Source organism: Anomaloglossus baeobatrachus, chromosome 11 (assembly GCF_048569485.1).
Source record: "Anomaloglossus baeobatrachus isolate aAnoBae1 chromosome 11, aAnoBae1.hap1, whole genome shotgun sequence".
Lineage (NCBI taxonomy): Eukaryota > Metazoa > Chordata > Amphibia > Anura > Aromobatidae > Anomaloglossus > Anomaloglossus baeobatrachus.
The window spans coordinates 52107266-52128440 of NC_134363.1; the positions used below are offsets into that span (position 1 = coordinate 52107266).

The 21175-nt window shown below is 52.3% G+C and overlaps 1 protein-coding gene across 3 annotated transcripts in view; it reads right to left on the reverse strand.

The window, feature by feature from the left end:
* LOC142256663 (AP-2 complex subunit alpha-1) overlaps positions 1-21175 on the reverse strand; it is a 225657-nt gene that overhangs the window by 189854 nt on the left and 14628 nt on the right. For all 3 annotated transcript variants that reach the window (XM_075328480.1, XM_075328479.1, XM_075328478.1), the window contains exons 2-9: positions 20790-20858; positions 20313-20455; positions 12473-12666; positions 12058-12187; positions 10909-11010; positions 4489-4597; positions 3885-4035; positions 3001-3169 (exon numbers count right to left, since the gene is read on the reverse strand). In XM_075328480.1, coding sequence (XP_075184595.1) covers positions 3001-3169; positions 3885-4035; positions 4489-4597; positions 10909-11010; positions 12058-12187; positions 12473-12666; positions 20313-20455; positions 20790-20858 — 1067 coding nt within the window. The remainder of the gene's footprint in view (positions 1-3000; positions 3170-3884; positions 4036-4488; positions 4598-10908; positions 11011-12057; positions 12188-12472; positions 12667-20312; positions 20456-20789; positions 20859-21175) is intronic.

The window sequence follows — 21175 nt, forward strand, 5'->3', positions numbered from 1 at the left end:
ACACTCAGCGATGCTGAGTGTGTAATGGCACGGCTGCCGGCGTCCTGAGAGAGGAGGAAGCCGTGGGCGTGACCCTTAGAAAGTGCGGGAACTGGTGCCTCACAGTGCAGTGAGGGGAGTGGAGTATGCAAAGCATGCTCCAGCCCTCACTGCAGCTCGTCTGTAAAGCGTCCCGCCCTTCCCCTGCCTGTCAGGGCTGTGGGCGGGAGGAGGAAACACTAGGCCGTACAAGCCGGGGACTCAAGTAATGAGCGCGGCTGCCATAAAAGCGCGGCCGCGCGGAAGTCCCCGGCGCACTACAAGTCCCAGCCGCGCCTCAGTGTTAAAAACATGGCGGCGGCGGTAGTACGGTAGTCCCCCTAGATAAACACACTCAGCGACGCTGAGTGTGTAATGGCACATTAACCCGGTCAGCGCCGCGGTCCCCGGTGCACTAGCACACCCAGCAATGCTGGAGTGTTGCTGTGCGCGGTCCCCACAGGGACACAGAGTACCTTCAAGTAGCAGGGCCATGTCCCTGAACGATACCCGGCTCCATATCCAGCAGAGTCTTAGGAGCTGTGGATGGAGCACGGTCTCAGTGCCTGGAGACCGGTAAGATCCCACTTCACCCAGAGCCCTGAGGGGGATGGGGAAGGAAAACAGCATGTGGGCTCCAGCCTCCGTACCCGCAATGGATACCTCAACCTTAACAACACCGCCGACAAGAGTGGGGTGAGAAGGGAGCATGCTGGGGGCCCTATATGGGCCCACTTTTCTTCCATCCGACATGGTCAGCAGCTGCTGCTGACCCATCTATGGAGCTGTGCGTGCGTGTCTGACCTCCTTCGCACAAAGCAAAAAACTGAGGAGCCCGTGGGAGCACGGGGGGTGTATAGGCAGAAGGGGAGGGGCTTAACACTTTTAAGTGTAATACTTTGTGCGGCCTCCGGAGGCATAGCCTATACACCCAATTGTCTGGGTCTCCCAATAGAGCGACAAAGAAACAGGGGTTGAGCATTGCTCACAGTGAGGGTAGGTGGAACCCGCAGGTAACATAGCCGCACAAGAGGTACAGGTCGCAAAATAACCCTGTGCCTTGGCACCCTTGCTCCTTGTGGACGACATGCTGTTGTCTCCTAGGAGAGTGATCACTGAGGGTATATGGGAAGGGTATACAACCCGACCGAACAGAAATATATATAAATATATATATAGTATCTATTCCGGCACCCTAAGGGGACCAGCACCGGGTGACCGGTGTGGCTTACCGACCGCTAAAAAGCGGAGTGTGTGTCCTCCAGATTCCCTGCCTTAGGTCTCCCAGCGTTGCAGAGCTCTTTCCAGGAAATCCTCCACAGGCAGAATGCCAAATAAATGGCTGCCGGAGCTCTCAGGGGAGGAGTGGAGCCGTGGGCGGCGTTAGAAAAAGTGTGGGAATCTGGAGTCCCCACAGTGATCAGTGAGGGGGGAGGAAACATACCGGATGCTCCGGCCCTCACAGCCGATGTCAGGCCGGCCGTCCCGCCCTTACCCCTGATAGACAGGCCCGGGGGCGGGAGTTTTGCTACTAGGCCGCAATTGAAGCCGGGGACTAAATTTAAGACCGCGGCCGACAAACAGGCGCGGTCGGCGCGGAAGTCCGCCGGCCGTCACAAATAAGCAGCTGCTGCAGCGTCCGGGATGAAGGTGCTCCATGCACATCCCCCATGGGGATACAGAGTACCTTAGTGATGCAGGGCCCGGTCCCTGAGGATAAATAAACTCCTGTCCGACAGATTCCCACAGGGGCTGCGGAGGGAGCACGGTCCCAGTGAATGGATGACCGCTCAGGATCCCACTTCTCCCAGAGCCGCTAAGGGATGGTGAAGGAGACGGCATGAGGCTCCGGCCTTTGTACCCGCAATGGGTACCTCAACCTTAACAGCACCGCCGACTTAGTGGGGTGAGAAGGGAACATGCCGGGGGCCCCGTGGGGGCCCACTTTTCTTCCAACCGATATAACTAATCTGAGAATTCATGAGTGGATGTGTGCCTCCTTCCACACAAAGCATAAAACTGAGGAGCCCGTGATGCACGGGAGGGTGTATAGGCAGAGGGGAGGGGTTACACTTTTTAAAGTGTAATACTTTGTGTGGCCTCCGGAGGCAGAAGCTATACACCCAATTGTCTGGGTCTCCCAATGGAGCGACAAAGAAAGTTAAAACAATAACATACAGCATACTCTCCCCTTACAATAAAGCACCGGGACCCCCAACATAAACGTCTCAGGTACTTAGCTGCTGAGACGCAGGGCCATGTCCCTGGGGATGAGTGCTCCGGTCCAGCAGAATCCTCAAGGGGCTGTGGATGGAGACCGGACTCCTGCCAGGCATGGAGACCGTGCTGGCTCCCACTTCAAGCCAGAGCCCAGAAGGGATGGTGAAGGAGCGCGGCATGCAAGGCTGCAGCCTTGTAAACCAACCTTAACAACACCGCCGACACAGTGGGGTGAGAAGGGACATGCCGGGAGTCCAGACGTGGACCCGCTTTTCTTCAAACTCTTTCCAAAAGTCAAACAAATCAGATGAGAATGCATGTGTGGATGTATGCCTCCTGACACAAAGCAATAAACTGGCTAGGACTGGCTACCAGGGGGTGTATAAGCTCAGAGGGAGGAGCTACACTTTTAAGTGTAGTACATTGTGTGTCCTCCGGAGGCAGAAGCTAAACACCCATGGTCTGGGTCTCCCAAAGGAACGATAAAGAAAATATGGTATATGGAATGAGGCACTGCTCATGATCCATCCAAACAGAGCCAGGGGTATGTGGAAGCTGAACAGATTGTCCGTCTTGATTGGGGCCTTCACTAAGTGATCGCCCAAGTAGACAATGACCGCCAGCACCCTGGCACGGAGAAGAGCCATGAGAAGTGAAACCCTGCAAGCTGTGGTCAACAATTAAAAGGATGTGTTGAATATTCCAATTAGGTTGATTTTTTTTCTTTCCTTTGTCACACGTTCCCTTTAAGGCTTCACTCACCTTCAGGGCATTAATGACCGTTTCGATGTGTGTCTTCACAGCTTCATGGGAGAACTCTGAACTGGCCAGCGTGCACATGCTTTCCAAAGCTAAATAACGCAGATTAGTTTCCCTGTGTTGCAAAAATTGACCCAGTTGGTTGCAGGCTCTGACCAAAAGGTTGGGCTCACTGGAAAAAAAAATTATATACCGTAAGTAAATGTTTCACAAGCCAAAACAAAGTGTACAATGAGAGCAATGATATGACGGTCAAAGGTTTTTTCTGTGAAGATGCTCTTTTGGAGGAATAATCTTATCCCACAAAGAACTGTGCGCTGATAAGCTGGAGGGTCCCTCTTCTCTGGAGTCATAGGTGCAGCCCATAACATCAGAGATGTAGAATTGTGCGCTGATAAGCTGGAGGGTCCCTCTTCTCTGGAGTCACAGGTGCAGCCCATAACATCAGAGATGCAGAACTGTGCGCTGATAAGCTGGATGGTCCCTATCCTTAGGATAGGTCATCAATGTCAGATTGGCTCGAGAACAACACCCTGCACCCCCACGATCTGCTGTTATCGGTGCCGGCGGCTGCAGCAGGCTGCCGGAAATGCTCAGTTTGAGCTGTGCTGTCTTCTGATAGTGGCCACCGCCAGGTACTGCACATAAGCCTCCTATTCAGATCAATAAAAGGCGGATGTGCAGTACCCAGCCGTGGCCACTATCCTAAGACGGAGCAGTTCCGAAACTGAGCATTTCCGGCTGCAGGAACCAAGAACAGCTGATCGGCGGAGGTGCGGGGTGTCAGACCCCGGCCGATCTGACATTAATGACATACCTAAGGATGGGCAATCAATGTAAAAGTAGTGGACAATCCCTTTAAGAGAAGCAACATTGCATACACCTACCTGTCATAATGGATGATAAGGCTAATAGCCTCAAAAAGTATAGCATTTTTTGCATTGGAGTGCTGCACTTTCTTGGACTTTGGGGGCTCTTGGGCTTTGTTTAGGATGGTCTCCAGGCATTCAACAAGTCGTCCTTTTACAGCTGCATCCTCTGATAACACAGGTACATAGTTAGCAAGTTTGAGAGCAACTATGGAACCGAAAACACTTTTAGGCTATATGAACAGGAAAAACCTTCTGCAACTGAACTCTGCTCTGTACATCTGACTGGTGCTAACTGTGCAATGTGGACATACATTAAATATATGGAAAACTTATGCAAATATGCAGTACATTATTACATCCTTGGATTAATGCATGCTCATCAATGTGCAGAGAAGAAATCCTGACCACACACACAGGAGTAATGCAAAAGTGGCCATACTGCTGCCATGTTTTTGGGTTTCTTTACTATTGCACTGCAGACACCGCACATGCACATTTACTCCCCTTCCTCATGATGTACTAAATTTATTCTGAACACTCCCACGTGTAACTTGTAAGACTATACTAAGAAATGTGTAATTATGATATTGGGGGGGAAAAAAAACAAGCTATTTATTACCAGGTGGAGGGTAACACTGAAGAAGACGCAGCAACTTTACAGAAAGCCAAGGCGCTGGGACAAAGTAATAGGTGTAATCCTGGAGGTCGGTTGACGCAGAAGACACAATCTGTGTAAATATGTGAAAAAAGTTGTGATCAAATCTGGTTCATAAACAGAATATGCATCATTTCAGTATAAATCCCAACTATGAAATGTATATGCCCATCAGTATATACACGGGGATCAGTGGCGTAACTAGAGTGTGATGGGCCCCGGTGCGAAAGTTGGACCTGGGCCCCCCTCCGGACGTTGGTCAGATGAATGGGCACCTGTAGCGTTTTAAATCCTGTCCTGTCTCTAATGCATAATTGAAAAAATATAAATAGTTTTAAAAAAATTCTACTCATCTTGCCTCTGCTCCCACATCACCAAGTGTCCTCTGTAGCGAGCGCGGAGTGGCCTGCAGTTGACATCAGAGTGTGTCCTATAGAGCATGACGGTACTGTCCCAGCCGCGCCACAGTGCAAAAAACACCCAGCAGCGGCCGGCGCGGCAGTTCCCAATACATAAATTCCCTCAGCTAAGCTGCAGTGAATAATAGCACGAGCGCTCCGCGCTGTTGCCCCCGGCGCACTAACACTCCCAGCAATGTTGGTATGTGTGTGCGCGCTTGCCGGGGACACAGAGTACCTTAATGTAGCAGGGCCCTGTCCCTGACGATACTCAGCTCCATATCCAGCAGGTTCTCTGGGTCTGTGGATGGAGCCCGGTCTCAGTGCCTGGAGACCTGTAAGATCCCACTTCACCAGAGCCCTCAGGGGGGATGGGGAAGGAAAGCAGCATGTGGGCTCCAGCCTCCGTACCCGCAATGGGTACCTCAACCTTAACAAACACCCGACAAAGGTGGGGTGAGAAGGGAGCATGCTGGGGGCCCCATATGGGCCCACTTTTCTTCCAACCGACATAGTCAGCAGCTGCTGCTGACTAAAAACAGTGGAGCTATGCGTGGATGTCTGACCTCCTTCGCACAAAGCTTGAAAACTGAGCAGCCCGTGATCCCACGGGGGGTGTATACCCAGAAGGGGAGGGGCCTTACACTTTTTAGTGTAATGCTTTGTGTGGCCTCCGGAGGCAGTAGCTATACACCCAATCGTCTGGGTCTCCCAATGGAGCGCCGAAGAAAATTCTACTCATCTTGCCTCTGCTCCCACATCACCAAGTGTCCTCTGTAGCGAGCGCGGAGTGGCCTGCAGTTGACATCAGAGTGTGTCCTATAGAGCATGACGGTACTACCATGCTCTGCCCCCAGTCACGGTATAGACGTCAGCTGCCAGCCACTGTTTGCCCGGCAGCGGGTATAGCAGTGCAGGGACCCAGCGGGTCAATGTGCTGTGATGCATTTCAGCTGGATGTGCGCCCTCAGACGCTCATCCAGCTGAAGTAGGAGCTGGGGTTGGCTGGTCCCCTGTACCTTTGGGCCTGGAAACAATCTCTACGTTTCTCTACGTTTGTGATCGTTACTCCCCTGCCTGCTCTCCTCACCCCAACCACCAACTATAGGCTGCTGAAGTCAGCTCACGTATTGTAAAGTTAAAGCACCCTCCCAGGACATACTGCATCAAATCTACTTTAGGCCATGTGCCCACTTTGCGTTTTTATGTGCAGAAAATCTGCACATAAAAATGCATGTTTGGAACAAAAAAAAGCAACTGAAAAAAATGAGCATTTTTTATTGCGTTTGCGTGTTTTTTCACCTACTTCTTTGAGCGTTTTTTAGTCATGGCAATCATGGGGGTTCAAGCGCTGTACCCCCGCGGTCGCCAGGTCCTGGCTCTCGCTGCCAGGAGCAGTACCCGCGCCGCTCTCGGCAGTTTAACCCTCTAAATGCTGCAATCAATGTGATTGCTACATTCAGAAGGCAGGGAGAGGCATCGCTTACCCCTCTCTGGCGATCGGGTCCCTGTAGTGCAATCACAGGGATCCGATCACTGCCATGGCAACCCTGGGTCATCACCATGATGACCCCGGTTTACTGAGGTATGGATCGCCTCACAAACCAGGGCACCTCCGTCACCAGAGTTCCCTGCAACAAGGTCCCGTGGTAAAGACCATGAGGCCTAGATGCAGGAAACCCTGGTGACATCACAAGGTGAACCGAGTTCATGGCGGCGGATCTGCAGGAAACCCCGGTGATCTGCAGGCATGAACTCGATTCACCTTGTGATATCACCGGACTTCCCAGAAGCAATGTCCTGCAGTAAAGACTGAGATAAGGAAATGGCTGCAGGGAGCCCCAGTGACATCAAAAAAAGCATATAACATACAAATATTCAACGTGGGCATTACACATGCGTTTTTTCCTGCATTTTTCACTGACTCCATTGAAGTCAATTGGTTAAAAAGCAGGAAAAAAATGCAGAAACAACTGACACGCTGCTTCTATTTTCAGCAACAAAAACTGCAAAAAACAGCGTGGGCACAGCAAGTGAGGATTCTCAGACTTTGCTGAGATGATTTTTCCTTGCTTTTATAGATTAAAAAAGCAAGGAAAAACGCATGAAAAAAGCCACATGTGCACAAGGGCAACTGTGTATGTAGCAGAGCAGTGCACAGTAATTTAGCTGGATTTAGATACAGGACCTGGCTGTGCGGCTTTCATCAAACTGCTGCAAACACTCCCTCCCCTCTGCTCACAGTGTGCCTGATTCTGTGGGATGGCCCCAATCACCTGATCAGCCTCATCCCCTCCCCCCCCCCAAATCCCAAAGTGTCCAAAGCAGCATACATTATTACATTAAGATAACATAGAACGTAAAGGTCAGATGCACTTTCCTGCCACAGCTCACCCGTCTCCACATGGTCGCACATCAGTAAATAAACCATCAGACGCTGTCGGTGACTGCACAGAGCGATGGAAGGGAGGCAGAGTCTATACAGCCTGCGCTGCTGCCCTCACCTGTTATATCTCCTGCAGAGGCCGGCAGCACAGTGTACAGTACTCACGTGCAGAGACTGGAGGGGGCAGAGCTCACGCTGCCCGGCCGCTTCTACTGAAAATGCAGGAACCGCTCTCACTGACAGGAGCTGCTGCTGATCTGCAGCGCGGGCCCCTAACCTGCGGGCCCGGTCGCAATCGCGACCCCTGCGACCGCGGTAGTTACGCCCCTGACGGGGATGTATTAGTTAGGATACCTGCAAGATCCTTTGAAAAATATGATGATAGACAACACTCAGAGAAACAAAGAAAGCCCGGCTTCCCCGACACATACATTCAAAGCAGCTCCTATATAAAGTCATCAGCATGCAGAGGTGTCAACGTGTGAGAAAGCAGGGCTGGCCGGCAGTCTCCCCGCATGGGCAGGGCAGGGCGGCATCTCCCCGCATGGGCAGGGGGGCTCGCAGGTTCTCTCTCGTGAGCGGAAGAGGGCAGAGCTGGAGGGCGTCTCTCCGCATGGGCGGGTGAGCAGAGCTGGGAGGGCCTTCTCTCCGTGTGGGTGGAGCAAGCAGGACTCGCAGGCTCTCCTTACCAATGGGCGGAGCAAGAATGACTCGCAGCCTCTCACTACCAATGGGCAGGAGAAGCAGGACACGCAGGCTCTCACTACCAGTAGGCAGAAGAAGCAGGACTCGCAGGCTACGTCATGAGCAGAAGAAGCAGGACTCGCAGGCTACGTCATGAGCAGGAGAAGCAGGACTCGCAGGCTACGTCATGAGCAGGAGAAGCAGGACTCGCAGGCTACGTCATGAGCAGGAGAAGCAGGACTCGCAGGCTACGTCATGAGCAGGACTCGCAGGCTACGTCATGAGCAGGAGAAGCAGGACTCGCAGGCTACGTCATGAGCAGGAGAAGCAGGACTCGCAGGCTACGTCATGAGCAGGAGAAGCAGGACTCGCAGGCTACGTCATGAGCAGGAGAAGCAGGACTCGCAGGCTACGTCATGAGCAGGAGAAGCAGGACTCGCAGGCTACGTCATGAGCAGGAGAAGCAGGACTCGCAGGCTTTCTCTACCAGTGGGCAGGAGAAGCAGGACTCGAAGGCTTTCTCTACCAGTGAGCAGGAGAAGCAGGACTCGCAGGCTTTCTCTACCAGTGGGCAGGAGAAGCAGGACTCGCAGGCTCTCTCTACCAGTGGGCAGGAGAAGCAGGACTCGCAGGCTACGTCATGAGCAGGAGAAGCAGGACTCGCAGGCTACGTCATGAGCAGGAGAAGCAGGACTCGCAGGCTACGTCATGAGCAGGACTCGCAGGCTACGTCATGAGCAGGAGAAGCAGGACTCGCAGGCTACGTCATGAGCAGGAGAAGCAGGACTCGCAGGCTACGTCATGAGCAGGAGAAGCAGGACTCGCAGGCTTTCTCTACCAGTGGGCAGGAGAAGCAGGACTCGCAGGCTTTCTCTACCAGTGGGCAGGAGAAGCAGGACTCGCAGGCTACGTCATGAGCAGGAGAAGCAGGCTACGTCATGAGCAGGAGAAGCAGGACTCGCAGGCTACGTCATGAGCAGGACTCGCAGGCTACGTCATGAGCAGGAGAAGCAGGACTCGCAGGCTACGTCATGAGCAGGAGAAGCAGGACTCGCAGGCTATGTCATGAGCAGGACTCGCAGGCTACGTCATGAGCAGGAGAAGCAGGACTTGCAGGCTACGTCATGAGCAGGAGAAGCAGGCTACGTCATGAGCAGGAGAAGCAGGACTCGCAGGCTACGTCATGAGCAGGAGAAGCAGGACTCGCAGGCTACGTCATGAGCAGGAGAAGCAGGACTCGCAGGCTTTCTCTACCAGTGGGCAGGAGAAGCAGGACTCGCAGGCTTTCTCTACCAGTGGGCAGGAGAAGCAGGACTCGAAGGCTTTCTCTACCAGTGAGCAGGAGAAGCAGGACTCGCAGGCTTTCTCTACCAGTGGGCAGGAGAAGCAGGACTCGCAGGCTACGTCATGAGCAGGAGAAGCAGGACTCGCAGGCTACGTCATGAGCAGGAGAAGCAGGACTCGCAGGCTACGTCATGAGCAGGACTCGCAGGCTACGTCATGAGCAGGAGAAGCAGGACTCGCAGGCTACGTCATGAGCAGGAGAAGCAGGACTCGCAGGCTACGTCATGAGCAGGAGAAGCAGGACTCGCAGGCTTTCTCTACCAGTGGGCAGGAGAAGCAGGACTCGAAGGCTTTCTCTACCAGTGAGCAGGAGAAGCAGGACTCGAAGGCTTTCTCTACCAGTGAGCAGGAGAAGCAGGACTCGCAGGCTACGTCATGAGCAGGAGAAGCAGGACTCGCAGGCTACGTCATGAGCAGGAGAAGCAGGACTCGCAGGCTACGTCATGAGCAGGACTCGCAGGCTACGTCATGAGCAGGAGAAGCAGGACTCGCAGGCTACGTCATGAGCAGGAGAAGCAGGACTCGCAGGCTACGTCATGAGCAGGAGAAGCAGGACTCGCAGGCTTTCTCTACCAGTGGGCAGGAGAAGCAGGACTCGAAGGCTTTCTCTACCAGTGAGCAGGAGAAGCAGGACTCGCAGGCTTTCTCTACCAGTGGGCAGGAGAAGCAGGACTCGCAGGCTACGTCATGAGCAGGAGAAGCAGGACTCGCAGGCTACGTCATGAGCAGGAGAAGCAGGACTCGCAGGCTACGTCATGAGCAGGACTCGCAGGCTACGTCATGAGCAGGAGAAGCAGGACTCGCAGGCTACGTCATGAGCAGGAGAAGCAGGACTCGCAGGCTTTCTCTACCAGTGGGCAGGAGAAGCAGGACTCGCAGGCTTTCTCTACCAGTGGGCAGGAGAAGCAGGACTCGCAGGCTTTCTCTACCAGTGGGCAGGAGAAGCAGGACTCGCAGGCTTTCTCTACCAGTGGGCAGGAGAAGCAGGACTCGCAGGCTACGTCATGAGCAGGAGAAGCAGGCTACGTCATGAGCAGGAGAAGCAGGCTACGTCATGAGCAGGAGAAGCAGGCTACGTCATGAGCAGGAGAAGCAGGCCTCGCAGGCTTTCTCTACCAGTTTCTCCTTAACAATATGGAGCTCTGTAGCTATCCAAGTTTGATTCAGTTAAAGACCAGAGAGTGGGTCAAAAACTGCCCGTAAAGAGCACCTCACCATGTATTAACCTTAACCTTCAATGTAAATGCATCAAAGGTGGCACATTGCAATTAAATTGTAAATCCTGGAAAGATGAGATTTTACCTGCCAGCCAGAAGTTCATAATAAAGTCCTAATCTAAGTCTCTACCTTTGTCAATTTCACAAAATTATCCTCTGTGGGTTCAATCATATTTCAGGAGACCGTGAAATGTGAAAACTGTTCATTAGCGCAGGCGTCAGAGAGAAACAGACGTCCTTGATAATTGGAAATTTGATTTATCCAACGAGAGCTTGGAGGGGAGGATATACTTACCTCTGTACACACAATCTGATTGACCCTGTGGAAGTGTGCCTAAATATAGATAATACGTACCCTACTAAGTCTGGAGACGGCTAGAGAGACACATGTCTTGAAGTCGTCGGGATTCTTCCGGCACAGGCAGGTAATGAGGCTCACAGCTGCGGTCACCACTCCCTGTTATAACAAAGGGAACATCACCATTGTAGGAAATCCATATAAACCTATCAGATGTCATAATCTGTGTCTGCAGCTTTACAGTTCAATGGTTTAGTAATCCAACTATACACTGCAGCCTTTATCATAAAAGGCATCCGGGCGCCGCGAGCCAAGCAGGATAATGCAGAGATGGCTGCACCGTGATATTTACTTGCCGTGCTGTATTTTCTGCAGAAATAATCAAATTAACTATTCATTTCTGCTGTGACTCATACTTGCAAAGATATAATGCAATCATGTCTTCCAGACCCTCGGCTATTTTTACCTGAACGCAAAACAAGCGGAATACAAATTTTTCTCAACCCGTCGTCAGGGTGTACTTACCGTATTTTTTGGATTACAAAACGCACTTTTACTCCTAAAAATTTGAGAGGAAAATGAGGGGTGCGTCTTATAATCCGAACATATCTTAACAGGTGGTGGAGAGGGATCACAGGAGATGCTGTGGGCCGTGGGCGCTGTGCTGTGTGCAGTGAGGTATGGGCCGCCATTCTGAAAAATGTTGGCGGTGCGGGCTTCAAATAATGGCGCCCGGAGTCTGCATGTGCGCAGATGGAGCTCTTGGCTCAAGATCTCATCTGCAAACGAGCCGCCTCCGACCCATTGATCTCCCAGCAGCGGACGTAAGGAAAATGGTGCCTACGCAGATGAGATCGCGGCTTGTCATTGAGCCGAAAGCTCCATCTGCGCATGCGCCATCTCTGGCCGCCATTTCTTTGAAGCCCGCACTGCAGACATTTTTGGATGGTCCTTCTACCTCACAGTGCCCGCAACAAGCATCTGGGACACCCACTGCACCACCCACAGCATCGCTCTATTCCAGCGACCCCGCTCCATCACCGCTGCAGTCCCCCCTCCGGTAAAACACCACCGAATTATAAGACGGACCCCATATTTTTGTCCCCTCTAAATTTGGGGACTGTCTTACAAAACTAAAGTAAAAGTACATATGCACAATAGAAAAAGAAAAAAACCTAACAAGGTGTAATTTTCTTAAACACGTACCATGTGCTGATCATTAAGGAGATGGACCACCCGCGACGTCCATTCACCCATTGGCACGAGGTCAGGTGAGGTCTTGTATAGTCTTAACAGGCACAGGGCAGCACTCTGCTTCACGCTATCCATCGTGTCCCTGTAGAAAACAAGACATCATCTGCTATTAGACATATTCGATAGAATTAAAAAAAAAAAAAGTAAACGTCCTTGAATGGAATATGATAAAACAGCTGGAGGCTTAATTTTCAACTGTATAAAAAGAGAGGCAGAGTCTCTCCAAAGCAAAGATTGTCAGAGATTCACTGCATCTAGAAATTGTCCAACACTTTAAGGAAAAAAGAAAAAAAAAAAGTTTCTCAATATAAAATTGCAAAGACTTTGAATATCCCATCATCTACAGTACATAATATAGAAATCTTACCCTGCAACAAGAATCCTGGGGATCTCGGATGCAAAAGCTTCTGCCATTTCCCTGCTGCCGACGTTGGCGATGCAATGCAGGGCCAGGCACATGAAGGTGGGGTTTCGGCTGGCCAGGTCATTCTTAATGGCGTTGTTAATGAGACGAATCAGCTCGCTGTTGGAATTCACCAGAACGGAGATAAAAAGATAACCCTAAAAAAAGGCAGGAAAGACTCATCAGATGCAACAACGTCACTTCACCTTTGTGCAAATGCCGTATATTTCGCATTATAAGACGCACTTTTCTTCCCAAAAATGTAAGAGGAAAATGAGGGGTGTGTCTTATAATCTAAATGTTGCTTACTGGGAATGCTGGAGAGGAGACGCAGGAGCAATGCCGCGGGCGCTGTGCTGGAACTGCGCTGTGCTGTGGGCCAAAGGCAGTGTGCTGGAGCTGTGGGTGCTGTGCTGGAACTGTGCTGTGGGCCAAAGGCAGTGTGCTGGAGCTGTGGGTGCTGTACTGGAGCTGCGGGTGCTGTACTGGAGCTGCGGGTGCTGTGCTGGAACTGTGCTGTGGGCCAAAGGCAGTGTGCTGGAGCTGTGGGTGCTGTGCTGGAACTGTGCTGTGGGCCAAAGGCAGTGTGCTGGAGCTGTGGGTGCTGTGCTGGAACTGTGCTGTGGGCCAAAGGCAGTGTGCTGGAGCTGTGGGTGCTGTGCTGGAACTGTGCTGTGGGCCAAAGGCAGTGTGCTGGAGCTGTGGGTGCTGTACTGGAGCTGCGGGTGCTGTACTGGAGCTGCGGGTGCTGTGCTGGAACTGTGCTGTGGGCCAAAGGCAGTGTGCTGGAGCTGTGGGTGCTGTGCTGGAACTGTGCTGTGGGCCAAAGGCAGTGTGCTGGAGCTGTGGGTGCTGTGCTGGAACTGTGCTGTGGGCCAAAGGCAGTGTGCTGGAGCTGTGGGTGCTGTACTGGAGCTGCGGGTGCTGTACTGGAGCTGCGGGTGCTGTGCTGGAACTGCGCTGTGGGCCAAAGGCAGTGTGTTGGAGCTGTGGGTGCTGTACTGGAGCTGTGGGTGCTGTGCTGGAAGTGCGCTGTGCTGTGGGCCGAGGGCGCTTTGCTAGGGATGCGGGGGCGTTGTGCTGAATCTGTGTGCCGAGGGTGCTGTGCTGAGGCTGCGCTGTGGCTGCAGGCCGAGGGCGTTGTGCTGGGGGCGCCATCCTGAAAACGTCGGCGCTGGAGTTTGCACATACACAGATGGAGCTCTTGGCTCAAGTTCTCATCTGCGCACATGCCTACTCCAGGCGCCATTTTCCTTAAGTCTGCTTGCTGGGAGATCAATGGGCCGGAGGTGGCACGTGCGCAGATGAGAACTTAAGCCGAGAGCTCCATCTGCACATGTGCCGACTCCGGGCTCCATTATTTGAAGTCCATACTGCCGAAATTTCAGGGTGGCGCCTGAAGCCCCAGCACAGTGCAGCCCCAGCATTGCCCTATTCCACCACTGCCCCTGCCTCCTGTGACCTCACTCCACCACCGCTGCCGCCCTTTTTTTCTCCTCTAAATTTGGGATGCGTCTTATAAACCGAAAGAAGGGAATTTTGTTTACTTACCGTAAATTCCTTTTCTTCTAGCTCCAATTGGGAGACCCAGACAATTGGGTGTATAGCTTCTGCCTCCAGAGGCCACACAAAGTATTACACTAAAAGTGTAAAGCCCCTCCCCTTCTGCCTATACACCCCCCGTGCTCCCACGGGCTCCTCAGTTTTGGTGCAAAAGCAAGAAGGAGGAAAAAATTATAAACTGGTTTAAAGTAAATTCAATCCGAAGGAATATCGGAGAACTGAAACCATTCAACATGAACAACATGTGTACACAAAAAAACAGGGGCGGGTGCTGGGTCTCCCAATTGGAGCTAGAAGAAAAGGAATTTACGGTAAGTAAACAAAATTCCCTTCTTCTTTGTCGCTCCATTGGGAGACCCAGACAATTGGGACGTCCAAAAGCAGTCCCTGGGTGGGTAAATAATACCTCATAATAGAGCCGTAACGGCTCCGTCCTACAGGTGGGCAACCGCCGCCTGAAGGACTCGCCTACCTAGGCTGGCATCTGCCGAAGCATAGGTATGGACCTGATAGTGTTTCGTGAAAGTGTGCAGGCTCGACCAGGTAGCTGCCTGACACACCTGCTGAGCCGTAGCCTGGTGCCGCAAGGCCCAGGACGCTCCCACAGCCCTGGTAGAATGGGCCTTCAGCCCTGAGGGAACCGGAAGCCCCGAGGAACGATAAGCTTCGAGAATTGGTTCCTTGATCCACCTAGCCAGGGTTGATTTGGAAGCTTGTGTCCCTTTACGCTGGCCAGCGACAAGGACAAAGAGTGCATCGGAGCGGCGCAGAGGCGCCGTACGGGAAATGTAGAATCTGAGTGCTCTCACCAGATTTAACAAGTGCAAATCCTTTTCACATTGGTGAACTGGATGAGGACAAAAAGAGGGTAAGGAGATATCCTGATTGAGATGAAAGGGGGATACCACCTTAGGGAGAAATTCCGGAACCGGACGCAGAACCACCTTGTCCTGGTGAAACACCAGGAAAGGGGCTTTGCATGACAACGCTGCTAGCTCAGACACTCTCCGAAGTGAAGTGACTGCTACTAGGAAAACCACTTTCTGCGAAAGGCGTGCGAGAGAAATATCCCTCATTGGCTCGAACGGTGGTTTCTGAAGAACCATCAGCACCCTGTTCAGATCCCAGGGTTCTAACGGACGCTTGTAAGGAGGGACTATGTGACAAACCCCCTGCAGGAATGTGCGTACCTGTGGAAGTCTGGCCAGGCGCTTCTGAAAAAACAGAAAGCGCAGAGACTTGTCCCTTAAGGGAGCCGAGTGACAAACCCTTTTCCAATCCGGATTGAAGAAAGGACAGAAAAATGGGCAAGGCAAATGGCCAGGGAGAAAAACCCTGAGCAGAGCACCACGACAGGAATATTTTCCACGTCCTGTGGTAGATCTTGGCGGACGTTGGTTTCCTAGCCTGTCTCATAGTGGCAATGACCTCTTGAGATAATCCTGAAGACGCCAAGATCCAGGACTCAATGGCCACACAGTCAGGTTGAGGGCCGCAGAATTCAGATGGAAAAACGGCCCTTGAGACAGCAAGTCTGGTCGGTCTGGTAGTGCCCACGGTTGGCCGACCGTGAGATGCCACAGATCCGGGTACCACGACCTCCTCGGCCAGTCTGGAGCGACGAGGATGGCGCGGCGGCAGTCGGCCCTGATCTTGCGTAACACTCTGGGCAACAGTGCCAACGGAGGAAACACATAAGGGAGTTGAAACTGCGACCAATCCTGAACTAAGGCATCTGCCGCCAGAGCTCTGTGATCGTGAGATCGTGCCATGAATGCCGTGACCTTGTTGTTGTGCCGGGACGCCATTAGGTCGACGTCCGGCATCCCCCAGCGGCAACAGATCTCCTGAAACACGTCCGGGTGAAGGGACCATTCCCCTGCGTCCATGCCCTGGCGACTGAGAAAGTCTGCTTCCCAGTTTTCCACGCCCGGGATGTGAACTGCGGAGATGGTGGAGGCCGTGGCTTCCACCCACATCAAAATCCGCCGGACTTACTGGAAGGCTTGCCGACTGCGTGTTCCACCTTGGTGGTTGATGTAAGCCACCGCTGTGGAGTTGTCCGACTGAATTCGGATCTGCTTGCCTTCCAGCCACTGCTGGAACGCTTTTAGGGCAAGATACACTGCCCTGATCTCCAGAACATTGATCTGGAGTTTGGACTCTTGCTGAGTCCACGTACCCTGGGCCCTGTGGTGGAGAAAAACTGCTCCCCACCCTGACAGACTCGCGTCCGTCGTGACCACCGCCCAGGATGGGGGTAGGAAGGATTTCCCCTTCGATAATGAAGTGGGAAGAAGCCACCACCGAAGGGAAGCTTTGGTTGCCTGAGAGAGAGAGACGTTCCTGTCGAGGGACGTCGGCTTCCTGTCCCATTTGCGTAGGATGTCCCATTGAAGAGGATGCAGGTGAAACTGCGCAAAAGGAACTGCCTCCATTGCTGCTACCATCTTCCCTAGGAAGTGCATGAGGCGCCTCAAGGGGTGCGACTGGCCTTGAAGGAGAGATTGCACCCCTGTCTGTAGTGAACGCTGTTTGTTCAGCGGAAGCTTCACTATCGCTGAGAGAGTATGAAACTCCATGCCAAGATATGTTAGTGATTGGGCCGGTGTCAGATTTGACTTTGGAAAATTGATGATCCACCCGAAACTCTGGAGAGTCTCCAGAGTAGCGTTGAGGCTGTGTTGGCATGCCTCTTGAGAGGGTGCCTTGACCAGCAGATCGTCTAAGTAAGGGATCACCGAGTGACCCTGAGAGTGGAGGACCGCAACTACTGTAGCCATGACCTTGGTGAAAACCCGTGGGGCTGTCGCCAGGCCGAACGGCAGTGCCGCGAACTGAAGGTGTTTGTCTCCTATGGCGAAGCGCAGGAAGCGCTGATGCTCTGGAGCAATCGGTACGTGGAGATAAGCATCTTTGATATCGATCGATGCAAGGAAATCTCCTTGGGACATTGAGGCGATGACGGAGCGGAGAGATTCCATCCGGAACCGCCTGGTCTTTACGTGTTTGTTGAGCAGTTTTAGGTCCAGGACAGGACGGAAAGACCCGTCCTTCTTTGGAACCACAAACAGGTTGGAGTAAAAACCGTGACCCTGTTGCTGAAGAGGAACTGGGACCACCACTCCTTCCGCCTTCAGAGTGCCCACCGCCTGCAGAAGAGCATCGTCTCGCTCGGGAGGCGGAGATGTTCTGAAGAATCGAGTCGGAGGACGAGAGCTGAACTCTATCCTGTAACCGTGAGACAGAATGTCTCTCACCCAACGGTCTTTTACCTGTGGCAGCCAGGTGTCGCAAAAGCGGGAGAGCCTGCCACCGACCGAGGATGCGGTGTGAGGAGGCCGTAAGTCATGAGGAAGCCGCCTTGGTAGCGGCACCTCCGGCGGTCTTTTTTGGGCGTGACTTAGACCGCCATGAATCAGAGTTCCTCTGATCCTTCTGAGGCCTTTTGGACGAGGAGAATTGGGACCTGCCCGCACCCCGAAAGGACCGAAACCTCGACTGTCCCCTCCTCTGTTGGGGTATGTTTGGTTTGGCCTGGGGTAAGGATGTTTCCTTTCCCTTGGATTGTTTGATGATTTCATCCAATCTCTCACCAAACAAACGGTCGCCAGAAAATGGCAAACCGGTTAAGCACTTTTTGGAAGCCGAATCTGCCTTCCATTCCCGTAGCCACAAGGCCCTGCGTATTGCCACCGAATTGTCGGCTGCAACCGCCGTACGGCTCGCAGAGTCCAGGATAGCATTAATAGCGTAGGACGCAAATGCCGACGTTTGAGAGGTTATGGACGCCACTTGCGGCGCAGACGTACGTGTGAGTGCGTCAATTTGCGCTTGACCCGCTGAGATAGCTTGGAGTGCCCATACGGCTGCGAATGCTGGAGCAAAAGACGCGCCGATAGCTTCATAGATGGATTTCAACCAGAGCTCCATCTGTCTGTCAGTGGCATCCTTGAGTGAAGCCCCATCTTCAACTGCAACTATGGATCTAGCCGCCAGTCTGGAGATTGGAGGATCCACCTTGGGACACTGAGTCCAGCCCTTGACCACGTCAGGGGGGAAGGGATAACGCGTATCCTTAAGGCGCTTGGAAAAACGCTTATCTGGACAAACTCGGTGTTTCTGGACTGCCTCTCTGAAGTCAGAGTGGTCCAGAAACATACTCGTTGTACGCTTGGGAAACCTGAAACGGAATTTCTCCTGCTGAGAAGCTGACTCCTCCACCGGAGGAGCTGAGGGAGAAATATCCAACATTTGATTTATGGACGCGATAAGATCATTCACTATGGCGTCCCCATCAGGAGTATCAAGGTTGAGAGCGGCCTCAGGATCAGAATCCTGATCAGCTACCTCCGCTTCATCATACAGAGAGTCCTCCCGCTGAGACCCTGAACAATGTGATGATGTCGAGGGGATTTCCCAGCGAGCTCGCTTAGGCGGTCTGGGGCTGCGGTCCGTGTCAGAGACCTCACCCTGGGATCTATGAGACACCCCGGGAGGACATTGTTGTTCCAACTGAGGGGGACCAGGGAGCAATGATTCCACAGTGCCCATGGTCTGAGATACCGGTCTGGACTGCAAAGCTTCTAGTATCTTAGCCATAGTCTCAGAAAGTCTTTCAGTAAAAACTGCAAACTCCGTCCCCGTCACCTGGACAGTGTTAGCAGGTGGTTCCCCCTGGGCCACCCTTAGCAGAGGCCCCGGCTGAACAAGTGCCACAGGGGCCGAACATTGCACACAATGAGGGTCAGTGGAACCTGCCGGTAGTATAGCCGTACATGTAGCGCAGGCAGCATAGTAAGCCTGTGTTTTGGCACCCTTGCTTCTTGTGGACGCCATGCTGTTGTCTCCCCTGAGCAATCCAGGAGGGTATATAGCCAAAAATCAACAGTGCACCATACAGTGTAAAGTATAGCCTATAATCATATAATCTATAAGTACACTTCTGCACAAGTGGGGCCAGCACCTCAGGTGCTGCTTACCGCCCGCTGAAAGCGGTTGTGTGGTCACCAGAATCCCTGCCTGGGTCTCCCCGAGCCTGTCTCCCCTCTCCAGCGTCAGAAGAGCTGACAGGAATGGCTGCCGGCGTCCTGAGGAGAGGAGGGGGCCGTGGGCGTGCCCTAGAAAGTGCGGGAAACTGGTGCCCCACTGTGCACGGTGAGGGGGGTGGAGTATGCAAAGCATGTTCCAGCCCTCAGTGCTGACGTCCTGTACAGCGTCCCGCCCTTCCCCTGACTGGCAGGCCTGGGGGCGGGAAAGAATGAGACTAGGCCGCAAAAGCCGGGGACTAAAGTTATAAGCGCGGCCGGCGTATAAGCTCGGTCGGCGCGGTAGTCCCCGGCGTACTAACAGTCCCAGCCGCGCCGCAGTGTAAAAATGGCGGCGGCGGTCAGCGTGGTAGTCCCCAGTAAACTAACACACCCAGCCACGCTGCAGTGTGTGATGGCACAAGCGCGGTCAGCGCTGCGGTCCCCGGCGCACTAACACACCCAGCAATGCTGGAGTGTTTCTGTGCGCGGTCCCCACGGGGACACAGAGTACCTCAAAGTAGCAGGGCCATGTCCCTGACGATACTCGGCTCCTTATCCAGCAGAGTCCCCGGGAGCTGTGGATGGAGCACGGTCTCAGTGCCTGGAGACCGATTAGGATCCCACTTCACCCAGAGCCCTAAAGGGGATGGGGAAGGAAAACAGCATGTGGGCTCCAGCCTCCGTACCCGCAATGGATACCTCAACCTTAACAACACCGCCGACAAGAGTGGGGTGAGAAGGGAGCATGCTGGGGGCCCTGTTATGGGCCCTCTTTTCTTCCATCCGACATAGTCAGCAGCTGCTGCTGACTAAGCTGTGGAGCTATGCGTGCATGTCTGCCTCCTTCGCACAAAGCATAAAAACTGAGGAGCCCGTGGGAGCACGGGGGGTGTATAGGCAGAAGGGGAGGGGCTTTACACTTTTAGTGTAATACTTTGTGTGGCCTCCGGAGGCATAGCCTATACACCAATTGTCTGGGTCTCCCAATGGAGCGACAAAGAAATCACGGTACATCTTTTGTGGATTTGCGATTTTCTGTTCACAAGTCCATGTCTACATCTACCTTTTCCGGAGCATGTGAATGGGCCATAGAAATGACAGTTGCACTTAAAGGAGGATTTTGGATTGGGAACCACGCCTAACACTTCATCAAATCTCAAATGTGTAAACACAGCCCAAGACAACCCGGGAGAACATGTCCGGTTACTTACGATCTGCTTCTCTGTGTACTTATTTGAGCTCAGCAAATTTACGGCTTCCATATGCCCAAAATCAATGTCGTGGCCGAGAAGGAAGATGAAGAGCAGCTTGCATACATATTTCTTTTTACTGTAGCCGTCCAAAGCTTTGTCTCCTGGTAAAGAAAAAAATAAAAAGATATTATAAAGCAATAAATCCCCCGTGTTACAAGGATCTGTACACAATTCCTGGAAGCCGAAAACATCCCAGTTCTTCAATGGCGGTATACTCACCTACTGAGCATGTTTGGGATGCTCTGGATCAGCGTATATGGCATGGTGTTCAAGTTCTTGCCAATATCTACTCTTGGAAGGATATTAACACGAATATATATATCTCAAGGAACCCGCCTGTATCTTCCATACAGTCTGCAGCCTGGATATGATATAATACGCAGCCCCGGAGCAGCACCCAACACCCGTATATAATCTACAGGGAGGCCAACTTACCCTTAAATTTTGATCTGATGTTGGCCAGCTCCTTGTTGATCCTTTTAATTTCGGCTTCTTTGCTCTTACCTTGGGAAAAAAAGCAGTTCTATAAAATACTGAAAGAGCATTCTATAATATATGTGTGTGTGTGTGTGTATGTATGTAATATATATATATATATATATATATATATATATATATATATATATAATATATATATATATATATATATATATAATATATTTATATATATATTTATTACACACACACACACACACACTAGCTGTACTCCCCGGCTTCGCCCGGGTTAATAACTGCTGTTAACAAAATAGAATGTATTAACAAAAATGTATTCTGCACATAAACACCACACAACAAATAGATAGAAATGTAATAATTAAAAA